A 13,127-nucleotide genomic window follows, 5' to 3' on the forward strand; every position below is an offset into this window, starting at 1 on the left:
ATGGGGCTTAATAGGAAGTAAATACTGTTTTTAAAATCAAATGATTACTCTTGAAACATTTTGCATATTTAAAAAAGCAAGTAGTATATAACGCAGTAAGGAAGAACATTAAATAATCAGTATTTGGCTGGGCAAACCCAAGTTATTTCAAGTGAGCCTACGTACCTTTTTATTAAATGAGCTCTGCTGTTCACGTAGTTGGAATCGAAGGAGTAGTTTTCAGTCTGGAATGAGGGAAAGAAAAGGGAGATGGTTACAAGTCTGAATTCCCCATGACTGGGAACAGGCGTGTTTGCAGGGCCAGGACAAAAGCCCATGGGAGGGAAGGAGCATCCTGGCATGGGACAGACCCCAGCGAGCAGGACAGAGCCTGGCACACAAAACTCCAGTCCCTGTCAGTCTTTCCACCAGCTTTCACTAAAAAAAAAGGCTGTCTGGTGACCACAGAACAATTTGCAGAGAAGAAACAATGCGACCATGCTCTGTTACAAAACTAATTGCTTTTAATTCCCTGATGGACTCAGTTCCGTGTGTGTCAATTTGACTGAAAGTTCAAAAGGTATTTTTCTTATTAGTGTATAATTAACATGTTAAAATATTTATTGCATAGATATGTAAATGTCAGCAAGGTAATCCCCTGTCAGAGAATTTAATGCGGGCACTTTTCTTTGTTTTACATCATTTCATTTGCAGAGACAGTGGGCTCTGTTATTAATAAAAAAGCAAACAATGGGTGACATGCTTAAAAGTTATAGGGGAGTGAAAGCCGGGGAGAAAAGTCAATGGATCTGTCATTTGCAAGCAAAACCCACTAACTCACTCTGCACTTGAAACACTGTCTTTTAACCTCAGATTACATAGCCCTGGATTTCTGGTGCTTGCAGCACGAAAGGGACCAAAAGAGGCAACCAGAAGGCAGGGAAGTGTTAGACAAGTTCTGTTCTCTAACATAAGAGAGCAGGGTGTTACCACCCAGGAGGGAGCTGCTTGGTGGGACATGGTGGGAGATTGACGGTGGTATGTGGTGGGACCCATAAGGTGGGACCCATATGGTGGGATGCAGTGGCTGTTGCATGGCAGGAGGTGTGGGAGCTGAGCAGTGGGACATGGTGGGAGCTGCATAGTGGGATGCAGTGGCCGTTTCATGGTGAGATGTGGTGGGTGATGCATGGTGAGCCACGGTAGAAGCCATGTGCTGAAACATGGTGGGATCTGCATGACCTGGCCAGAATCTTTCCTGAGCTTCAGGGACAGAGGAGGATGCAGGTCTCTCTGCCTGAGTCAAGCACCCCAGTCCGTCCATCCATCCATCCATCCGTCCATCCACCCATCCATCTACCTATCCATCCACCTAAAGCCCTCCCAGATCTGCAGAGATCCCACCCGGGCTCACCATTCACCTGGCCTGGTGGTTGCTCCTTGTCCCCACCAGGCACCCTGGGCAGCAGAAGGGACAGACTCTGCCCTGCCCCGCTTCCTCTGGGCTGACAGCAGCATCCCCCCAGGCCAGGAGCGGGGACAGTCAGCCCTGTCCTGCCTCCTCCACCACGGCTCCTCCTCGACCTGGCCCCGCAGCCGCTCTCCTTCCCAAAGAGCCGCGCTGGGATACTATGGCCTGTTTTTATGGCAATTATGAACATGGTAAAAATAAATGCATGCAACTTTAATGCCTCAATAAATAAAGGAAAGCAGAGTCTGCTGCTAACGTAATCACAACGGCAGGATGCAGGGAGCGGGGCTGCTGCAGTAGAGCCGAATGTGAAATCCAATCGTACCCCGGCAGAGGTTACACTGCTCTGCCAAGATAATAAAGCAAAGGCAGCGTTGGTTAAGTGTGACCTTTTCTGAAATACAGCACAATATCTAATTTAGCAAACAGGAGCCTCCCAGAGAGAAACATGCAAGGAGCTGTGAGCTGGGGGAGTTGGCCAAGCACTCAGCACAGCTCGGTTATTACTTTCACATAGTAATTACTGCTGGAGAGTCACGCAGGAGATTTACTGCACAAACTACTGGTCCCTGCAGTTCCTGCATCCTCGGTCCTGCAGGACGACTTTGATGGTTAGAGCTCAGGAGCAAACGGACACATGTATTTTTAAAATACGTGACGCCCAAGAGCTTAAACACCACAGAAAAAGCCTGATCCTGTGTTTATCCATCAATCCTGGTGCTGTCATCACATGTGGAGGGATGCCACCCATGGCATCCCCCCCAGAAGCCCCACAGGAGACCCCAGCCCCACAAACAGGCTCTGAGGGCAGCCAAGTGTTGGAGGGCAGGAGGGATCGGAGCCAGTTTCAGAGCAATCCCTGCTCGGTGGGGAGCCCCCTCCATCGCCCTGCACTGATGGATATGAGAACAGCTCCAGCAAGCCCTGAGCCTCAGCTGGCAATGTCCACATGTCCCCAGCCCCATAACCATGCCCAGCAGCACCATGAGACCCCTTTGTACCCACCACCCCCATCAGCTTCAACCCCATGCACGTGCTTCTCAGCCCTGGAAAATCCAGGAGCAGAACGAGTGGGTGGGAGGATGCGGAGAGCAAATTTCGTTATATACAGGTACACCATAGAGCTTCAATTACTCAGAGAACTGACACCGCATAGCCCAGGCTTCAGGAGCCAAGGGACACCCGGGGCCACCTGCAGAGAATGCTCAACTGGTGTCACCAAAACCCCACCGCAGGCTGAGGAAATACCACACGTGCTACCATCACATCTCCTGCCACAGCCCAGACACAGACCTCATGCTGAATTCCCCTCTGACCAACACCACTGGGAGCTTTGCTATTGATTCCTGACCAAAAGAAAAGTCCAGATCCCAGCCCAGCTGAAATCATTCACCGACGAGCAAATTACCTGTTTTGACTCCCTGGTCCACATGTCCCCCAGCTTGGGATGCTCTGTACCACGTCACTAATGCAGACACAACCCCCAAGTCCATCTGTAAGGCCCTGGGCTCCCACGGGGTCAGTCACAGCATCCGTTCCCAGGCTGTGAATCCCCTTTGCCACCGAAGGCAGCACGACTGATGCTAATTACTTCCAGATTCTGGACACGACAATGAGTGATGTGGCCACAAGGATGGGAAATGTGTTTCCCTGGGCTGGGGGTTTGCACCCTTGGCAAGGGCTGCCTGTCCTGCTGCACCAGCACGTTCCTGCGGGTGCACAAGTCATCCCAGCAGTTTACGAGACCTCTCCTCAGCTATGGGATTATCCATCAAGGTTATCTCCATGCAGGCTAGGGGATCAGAACAGAAAAATAAAAAAGAAATGAGATTTTTCATGGAGAAGGGCTGCTTTATAGCTTGCATTATTCAAGTGAAGTTCACTTGATTTAATTCTAGTTCATCCTGCGAAGCACGATCACTTACAAACAGAGGCAAAACGACAGGGAAGGAGAACGTCTCCAACATGTCAACATTTTAATTGGGAAAGGATCCGCTCCCTCTCTTAATGAGGCCCAAAGAACAAAGTCAAAGCACAAAAAAGAGGGAAAAGGTAAGGCTGGCTGGCACGGATGAAAGGGCATCATCGAGAGGCCAGCCCTCATCTTCTTCGTTATTTTGGCAAAAGCAAACAAACTGTTCCTTTCTCATTGATCAGTATCACTCCTGTAAAAATCAAAGGGAGCCCAGCCTTGAGCCCAGCCTCCCCTTTCCATGTCCAGAGCCGGGCATGGCAAGAACCTCCCGAACAGCGCTGTCAATTCTTATCTCCTGCCCATCGTAACACGAATAAAACGTGCTCATGATTGTCAGGACCAGACCTTCTGTGCTACAAAGAAGCAACACATCCGAGACATCAGGAAGCGCCAAATAACACCCGACATAAAGTCTGTGGTCTCACCCTGAATTTCTCTTTGAGGAAAGAAGTCCCTGTTGTCCTCCGGGCTCAGGATTTGCTTTCCAGCTGCAGGCATGTTGGTGTCGATGCCATCAGAGAGAGAGCCCTGGCTCGGCATCCAGCTTACCAGTGCCTAATTTGAAAAATGCTTTTAACTGCTGCCTTAGCAACATAAACATAAATATAACAACAGACACACTCAGAATTGAGCAATCAGCAGGGAAATTTTAAACATTTTTTTCCCCCAATGGTTACTTTTGGTTGAGGATTGCCAATTCCATTAAATTAAAAAAATAAATAAATAAATATGTACAAACGTCAGTACAACTCTGCTCGACCTGGATATCCAGGGGGGTGACTTCCCCATTACCAAACAGCCCGTTAGCAACAGGGCGCTGCTCTAACGGCTGCTCACTCTCTGCCTTAAAAACAGAAATAAACCCCAAAGGATCCAAAGGTGATTTAAGGGGAATTAACGCAAGTGCCAGTGGAAAGGTCAGCGAGCTGCAGTGACTCCGGGCACAACCACGGCTGTGGACTGATGGAGAAACAGAGGATGCAGGCTGGAGTCAGTCCCCAGGGTTTGGGGACGTGTCCCGAGCCGTGTCCCTGCCCATCAGGGAGGATGCTCAGATCTGGCTCTTTCTCACTCTTCCCACTTTTCAGCAATTTCAAACGTGTCGTCTTTCAAATCAAACTCTGTGGAGGTGAAAATTCAGCTTTGCCCGCTGTGTCTGGACCCAGGCTCTTGATGGAGTGTTTGGCTCCCTGGTCCACACATCAGCCCCCCGGCAAGGTTCTTGGTTGTTCAAAGCTGGTCCCATCTCTCGCGATCCAAAGTGACAGGTATCGGTCCCACCGCCAGCCTCCACCTCGGCAGACGACTCTAAAGCATCTTAGCGCAGGATTTTTGCCCTTCTTCTCACTTCAGGGTGAAAACATTTCTATCTTTCTACAAATTATTGTAAACCTGCTGCAACCTCCTGCCAAAGCATGTAGGGACCCTTCACAAAATCAGCTTCATAAAAATGACACATTTAGCGTCACTTTTTCAGGGTTATCCCTTGAGCCTTTTCTTTTTCCCCTACGTGCCTTGTTAATAAAGCTTGCATGTCACCTTTTATTATTAAAAAATAAAGTGGACCTTTCTCCAAGGCTGCAATGTGCACATCTCCTTTTGGGTTTCAGAAAATCTTCCCAAAACACTCAATGACTTCTCATTCTCTGCATTGAGCTGCACATGTTCACCAGGAGCACCAGTCTCCTGACCTTCCCTCCATGCTGCAGGCATCAGCAGGGACCACAGAAATAGCAAATCATTCCCCAAAAATCCACTGGCATTCCCTGGTGGGAAGGGCAGGGCTTGTAAAACTGCTTCTCCTGGTCCTCCTGTGTCCTGGGTCTTGTTCTCCATGGGCCACTCAATCAGAGGCTCCAGCATCTGCAATAAAACTGTTGCTGCCTGTTAGGAGACCTCACCAGCACTTAGTTCTTATGGTTTGAACTATATTGCAGGTGATATAGAACTCATGCAAATTAAATAAAAACACTCCAGCTGCACTTGGGAAACAGAGAAAATTTCAAAATAGGGACCAGGTCAAATGAAGTCTAGATCAGCAATGAGGGAAAGTCATTATCTTTTAGCAAGCTGCTTTCACCCCGTGGGAAATAAATAAGCAGTCTGAGACTGCTTTCCACTGGGAGCAGGTGCGGTACAAAACCCCACCAAACAGCCCCAAAATCCAGACCTGTGGCCTCGAGAGGAATATCCAGGCTCATGCTGGTGCTCTCATGCCCAGCAAGGCTGGTGTCTCTCCTGCACACCAGCAGGAGACTCATTGGATCCAGCTCCGGGCTGGAGAGCATCACAAAGGATGTCAGGAGAGATTTTCCTCCATTGCATGTGATGCCGTGTAATTAGCCCCTGCGCTACCGGCTGCTGACGAGGACACGGCTGCCTCGGAGCATCAGGCAGGGGCAAGGACCAGTGGCTGGAGACCTGCCCGGTGCCTGACCCACTTGGGGACCTCTGCTCCTCCATCCCCACGATGCCACCAGCTCCATTTGGCTGCCGATGGCATCTGCAATGCCCGCACCCATAGGTGAGGGTCCTGAGCCTCCTGGCCACAGCCTGGTAAGAGGTAGCAGGAGACAGACACATATTTCCCATTTTCCAGCATCAGCACAGTGGAGGGCAGAGATTTCAGCACCAGCCCAAAGCTTTGGATTAAACGTTTGTGCAAACTCTACCCAAATAACCACAGGTGCTCCAACCCTGGGGAAAATCAGCAGATGCTGATGGACATAATGGGGCTTCCCAAGGAGCCCAGCACCCTCCATCGGCTGAGCTGTGGCTCAGAGAACCCTGTGGGGTCAGGGTCTTTAGAAAGGACCCAGTTGGCCACCAGTCCCCATCAGCAGCTCCAGCATTCCATGGGCTCTGGAGCACAAGCCGTGGGGCAGCGGGATGCACTTCTGCTGCTTCAACAGCCCCAGGCAAGACGGAAAGAAAACGTGAAGCAACTTGGCTCTTATGAAGGCAGTCACCTGGAGGGGTTCAATAAAGGCTAAAAGGATCTGACCTCTGGCATCTCCCTTTGCAGCTATTTCCCTACACCCCAGCTCACTGCTAAAGCCCATAATACAGGAGATTGCAAACTGTAAACCAGCAGCATAGTGCCTATGAAAAAGTAAGTGCATTTAGCATCTGATATTGATGTTTTATAATTAGATGTAATACAGCAGATCATTTTCCTGCCCTTGATCAATGAAACCAGGGTTGGTTTTGGGGTTGAGCTTTTTTGCAAATGCTCTGATTGCTGCCTAAACCAAATAGAGCAGTGCCTCGCGCAGTTCAGCAGGAACAAGCAGAGACGAGGATGTGCAAACACAGCATCCATTTAGATTTACTATCCCCGAAATATAAACAGAATATTTATTTCTGACCTTTTAAGCACTAATTCCAAATTTAATGAGGCACAATGAACATTCCTCAGAGCCAGACTCCATGGCTGCTTAACACCACCGACCCTCTAATTATTACTGCGGCTTAAATAAAAGGCATTTGGTTCTGATGGACATTATTAAACACCGAAAGGAACTGAGTCCAGCCTCCATTTTCTCTTGATGAAATAAAAAGCATCGCAGAGAAATCGCTGTGAGAGTTCATCCTTTAGCATCACCTCACTCATCAGAATGAGCAGTATGAAACTAGATTGTATTATGGCACAGGCATGCCCACTAATCCACACTGAACTCCTGTCCCCTCCTCAAATAAATACAGGCTTTCTCATTTTTTTTTCCTGAAAATGGATCAGAGGCAGGAGGAAAGGAGCTGCTGTGATGTGATTTTGAAAAAGGGTATAGGATTAGAAACCCAGATTGAATCCTGAGAACGGCAACACACAATGAAGCCATAATTACGCTCCTCAAAGCCACAAATAGTGTCACCCGGTTGAATTTGTCAACATATCAGAAAATCTACAGTATGGTTATGAAGAGCAAAAATGCAATAATAAAAAAACCTGCCTTACTTACATTCAGACAGCACCTATAACCCAAAGCTTTTTGGTGGCCGTGGCACAGGGGTCCCTCCAGCAGCACCACCGGGGCAGGCACCTTTAGCTGGGCACCCACTTGGCACCATCACCCCAAAATCGATCAAAAAGCAAAATACTGACCCAAAAGGGGGGCGTGCTTCCTAGGCAAGAGTGTACAGACACCTTCCCTGGACCGTGAGCAGCCAGGAGGCTGGCAATGCCCCGGCAGCTGCCCAGTGGCCCCCCAGGGATGGGACAGGAGGGATTTTGGGGCACTGGGGGTGATACCTCCCTCTTGGGTGCCAAATGATGGGCACGGGGCTGAGCTTGCCAGACCCCTGGGGCACAGCTTTCTGCACGGGGAGGCTGCCTTGATATGTTGAGGAAAAATCCATATGGGGATACAATAGGCAATAAACCTAATAAAAGGGGTTTTTTTTTCCCCATTGCCTATGCCTGGGACTTTGAGATATATAATGGATCTGTGCATGCAGCTCCCAGCGTGGACTACACCCCTCCCTAAGTAGTGCGAGAAACAATCTGGATCTAATCAGCAGCCCCAGGGTAATGGGGCATGACTTACAGATTTGTTAAAAAACCTTTCAGAACTGTCCTTTCCCTGCCTCCTGCCATTAGGGATGAAAACAAATATAACAGAGGAACCTTTTTTTAAGTGTTCCCATCGCTGGGGCTAAATAAAACTCCTTGTCATTCACCTTCTGGAGCAGCAGGTCAGACTGATGTGTTTTGTAGGGAACAGGAGAAATCACAGATTTGTTACTGAAAAAAAAAAAAAAAAAACAAACAAACAAGAAAAAAAGAAAAGAAAACCCAAAAAATCCTTGCAGATGAGCTATAAATAGAGAAGGCGTGAGATGCTGCCGCCAGCTCGGCACATCAGAGTGACGGGATGCCCAGGCAGCCACCCCACTGCTGCATCCCTGAGGGTGCACAGGCCCCAGGGCGGGCGGGGGGACACGGTCTCGCTGAAATGGGGCTGGGCACCGAATGGGGCAGCCGGGCTCAGGTGGTGCCAGCTGCCACAGGGGTGCCTCACTCCGCTTGGCATCCCGGAGGAGACAGGGACACCCCAAGGCACCCAAGAGTGGCGTGCAAGGGAGCTCGCAGCAGTCGTCGGAGGATTTCCACGCTTCATGGCTTAGTGGGGAGAAATTTGGCAAGGGGGTGTAGGACGAGTGCAGGGGGACCTCATCCCTGCCCCGTGTCTTAGTGCAAGCCCCATTTTTTCTCAATTTTGAGCAAGCAGCGAGTGCTCTCCATATCACCTACAGACTTGTTGACACAAGTGTTTCACCCCAGCACGTGGCCGCACGCACCCTTGCCCAGCTCCGCAGTGGAACCTCTGCACCAGCAGCTCCCGCCCAGCTTCAGCTAAAACTCCCTGCAACGGCAGATAATAAAACTGAGGCAAACACTGCCCCGTGTGCGCACTCTGTTATCATTTACATTGTTTGGCTGTAATTGCACGGGAAGGCTTGCAATCAGGATAGCCTCAGCCAGCTCCCGCTCCAAGACTCAAGGGGATTTTGCTCCACAACTAAATTATTTATCAAAACCAGCTTTCCCCTATTTTAATATTTTTCCATACTTGGGCAGGAAAATGCAGCTCCCCAGCCCACAAAATTCCCCTGCAGCCGTGAGACTGACAGAAAAACTGAGCAGGACTGGCCTTGCTGCCATTGCCACCCGCGACGGCCGCAGCATTGTGTGCAGAGCCCGGGTGGGGAATGGGATGCAAAGCCCAGATCGGTTCAGCTCCCCTTCAAAACCTGCTGTCCCCAAAACAGCCACTCTGGCTCCAGCACCCTTGGGGACACACCAGCACCCTCTGAAGAGCCCTTCCTCCCCTCTGAGCCTCTCCACAAACTCCAAGGTGCTGGGAAACAGGAATTTAGCCCAACAAGAGCCTGTTTTCTCCCAGAATAAACTGTAGAGAAATAGATGACAATAAAGCACTCACCAGGACAGTGGATCTCTGTTCTGGCGCTAACTGGGTCTCCTCTCCATCCCCATGCTACCCGCTCCCCCTGCCCGCCAGCCACCCGCGTTATGAACAGCCTGGTAAACACAGCCCCTTGGTTATTACAAAGATGCCAAAACCTTACTACTTCTTGTTCCTTCCAGTTAATGTACCATAGCCGAGGATGAATTGCTATTACAAGGAACTAAAAATAAAAATGTTTCAGAGGCCGTAATTGGCTTGTCTTGTTGGGCTTTTTAAGGAGCCAAAGTACCAGTTCCAGGCTATTAGCCCTAAGGTTGTACGAGAATGGTGTAAAATATTTCTTCATTAAAACCCTACCTTCTCCATAGAGGTGTTTTTCTTTAGGGTTTTTTCCCCCCTTTTTCTCCTTCATTTCTTTTTTAGTCTTTTCTTTTTTAAAAGATGTGTGTTATCAAATAAGCTTTAGTTAAAAGAAGGCTTCGAAAGCCCAGAGGTGATATAAATAGACAGGGTTCGGTGCAGCTGGAGAACCAGCCAGAGCCTTCACTCAACTATTCAGGTCATTTTTCTACAAAACTTACATAATATTCCTCAGTCATATCTGTAATCTTGGGCCATTTATAATAATCAGCGCCAAACCTTGCAGCCCTTGGGGAGACAGTGCTCTGTGCCAACAAGCATCCATCCAGCCCACCGGTGTGGGACGGTGACCGTCACCACCACGAGCCGCAAACCCCCCACAAGGCAGCTCCCTGGGATGGGAAACATGGTTTTGTTTTGTTTTTTTCTTTTTGAGGCTTTTTGGTGCTACTTGGTTAATAAGAGCTTTAGTCACCACAATTACTCAATATCAGCAACAACCATGACAAAACCAAAACCATTTATTCAGCAAAACCCTTCCTTTGAAAGAAGCAGACGCTCTGCCAAGCGAGGACTCGGCACCTTGGCACCAGCCAGACTGATGAGGATGGTGACGTTGCACCAAGAAATCAATAATAATTTATGGTCGTGACTTTAAAATTGTCTTTAAGTCTTGCCACTTGCAGAGTTCGAGCGATGGGAGCACCTTCGGGCTGCCCTCGACACCTCCACAGAGCCGGGCACGGCTGTGACCCCTCTGTGACTACAGCTCGGAGCAGCACAGCATTAAAATAAATAACAATAATATCAATAATGATGACGACCAGTCTCTAGATAACACTGCGCAGCAGGGGAAGCTCAGCAGAAATATTACAACAGAGCCTTTTGCTCCTTGCTTTTGTGCAAGGAGAAGGATGACACGTTGCTTTGTGAAACAACAACCCAACGGGTATTTACTACTTTGGTTTTGTGATTTGAAGGTTGCTGCTAGAAGATGACTATTTCTGTTAGGTACAATTGCTATTTTTTGATAGTGTCTAGGCAATACCTTGTTAAAAAGGGCAAAACAACAGTTATTAATTACCCTAATTAACCCAATTCATAAGACACATTTGTGTGGCTGTCATGACAACTGCTTTGACTAACTTGCCAAGAATAGCTTAGCTGTCCATTCAAATAAATCCCTGATAATTACTAGTCTAGTTTACTGGGCTTCTGTGATAATAATAATTAGTGCTACTGGACAAAAGGTCGCGCTAAACAGTTTATGAATGATGCATTTCGCATGGTGATTACATGAGTCACGCAGCATCCAGCAAATGGACGCAGCCACATTTCCAATGTGGCGAGATGTGATTAGATGGAGCCTGTGGCTGCTCTGCCTGCGGACAGTACAGCGGGCTGAGAGGGAGAACTCATTAACATCGGAGAAGAAATAACCACGAAGAAGTTGGGTGAAGCTGGGATGGTCACTGACCCTCTTCCTTGACAGTTAGGGTGTCCATCTGTCTGTCTGTCCAGTCACCACAAGCCTGGAGATGGTACTGTGCTTCTAAAGAAGGCACTGGTAGACACCAAAAGCTTCCAAGTCTGACTTGTCATGTGTTGCTGCCTCACTTCGCCACCTCATTTCCATCTCCATCAATGTCAGATAACCACAGTTCACCTCTCTGGTTGTGGTGTAATTCCCCATTACCAGGTTTCAAAATCAATGTCAAAAGGGTTGAAGGCAACGTGAGCCAGGGCGGGCAGCTTCAGCCCTCTCTGTCTCCATCTCTGCAGGCAGAAACCTTCCAACCCTCCATTTGGGTCTCCACACAACCAGCTGCAGGTCCAGCACATCCCATGGGTGCTGGTCATCCTGCATGCAGTGGCATCGCCCAGCCCAGCATCACCCATCCCAGCTTTACCCAGTCCAGCTTTACCCAGCACAGCATTCCCCAGTCCAGCTTTACCCAGCTCCCGAGCCTGCTCAGGCACAAAAAAGAAAGGGCTAGGTCACCCAGAGGCTTCCTGTGCTCCGGAACTGGGTACGCTTCCAATTCACCTCCACAATGGGAAAAACAGGCCCATCGAATACCATTTTTCCTTTGCTGATCTGTAGGATTCCCTCTGGCTGTACCTAGGCAGAGGTGAGGGGTGACAGGACCACAACACCCTGCCGTCAACACTGTAAAATCCTGCAAAACCCCAGGCAGAAAGGGCAGTGGGGCAAAGGCAGCACACTCACGTTTAATACAGGGGACAGCTGTCAGCTCCATGGAAATCTATGAAATCACCCCATTTAGAATAAATTCTGATTAAATACCACATATGGTCCTTATTGTCCATCTCTTGTTACCTATCACAAGAGGCATCTGCATGTAAGCAGGATCTTAATCTGCAAATATTTGTCTGCTACAGCACTCTGCTCCCTCACCCCCACCTGAACTTGCAATTATTCTTATTGATTGACTTTAAGAGAGCACCACGCACATGCCTCAAGCCGAGCAAACAAGGGAGCAATGCCGGGCTCTGCTGTAATCATCACCGGGGCGAGCAATTGCCCTGTCACACATGGCAGGTTATGGCTTCAGACTGGAGGCAGCAAGGCCAGATGAACGCTTAAAATGTCGTTACAGTGTGAAAAGCGAGGATGTAGAAATGACACCTCCTTTCTCAACAAATCTGCTCCCGGAGCATCTCCCAGCTCTGCGAAGATTTCATCTTGTTAAGGCTAAGGAGGCAGTACAGCCCACAGAGGGTGGACAAGGGCTCGCATCTTCTTCATTTGCCAAAATAAGCTCCTGTGAGGACATCTTCGACCTGGGAGAAGATGGATTTGAGGTCCTGAGAAGGATTTCAGTGCTGAAGCCTGAGCCCAGGCTCACCTGCACATCACCCGCAACCCTGGCCCAAAGCACGTGGTAGAAGACGAGGTGCTTTTATCAGACCAACAAGGAGAAATTAGGGAAACCTGATGCTGGGCAGAACCTTCTCCAGTTTTCCCAAGTGAAGTTTGCAGCTCGGTTCAATATGTTAGTGCCTAATGAAGGTTTCCCCCATATTCTGCAGGGTATAATCATTCTCCTCCTAATGAGCATGTGTTAATGGCATACTAATGCTGACAACAACTAAGTGCAGAGAACAAGAGATTAATATATTCCAAAATTTGTCTCGTTTTTATTTTCCCCCCAAACAAAGGAATCCATCGTGCGGCTAAGTGAGCCCCAGTCCGGCAGGAGCCCATGGCTCCCACCGCAATGCTGCCAGCTCTGGTCCACAAGCTCACCACAGGATGCTGAGCCCATATAGGACCATGGCTTTGGTCTCTCACTAACCCAGCCCCTACAACAAATCCACATCTGGGGTAGGATCTCAGCCCAAGCACGTTATTTCACCACAGAGAGTGGACACATGCGCGGGGAGGCTGAAC

At 49.0% G+C, this 13,127-nt stretch overlaps 1 protein-coding gene across 2 annotated transcripts in view; it reads right to left on the minus strand.

Annotated features, from left to right (window-relative positions):
- The window catches only part of PCDH19 (protocadherin 19), a 59,176-nt gene that overhangs the window by 31,378 nt on the left and 14,671 nt on the right, over nt 1–13,127 (minus strand). For both annotated transcript variants that reach the window (XM_065077872.1, XM_021284448.2), the window contains exon 3: nt 166–224. In XM_065077872.1, coding sequence (XP_064933944.1) covers nt 166–224 — 59 coding nt within the window. The remainder of the gene's footprint in view (nt 1–165; nt 225–13,127) is intronic.

The sequence above is a fragment of the Columba livia genome, chromosome 12, assembly GCF_036013475.1.
Source record: "Columba livia isolate bColLiv1 breed racing homer chromosome 12, bColLiv1.pat.W.v2, whole genome shotgun sequence".
Classification (NCBI taxonomy): Eukaryota; Metazoa; Chordata; class Aves; order Columbiformes; family Columbidae; genus Columba; species Columba livia.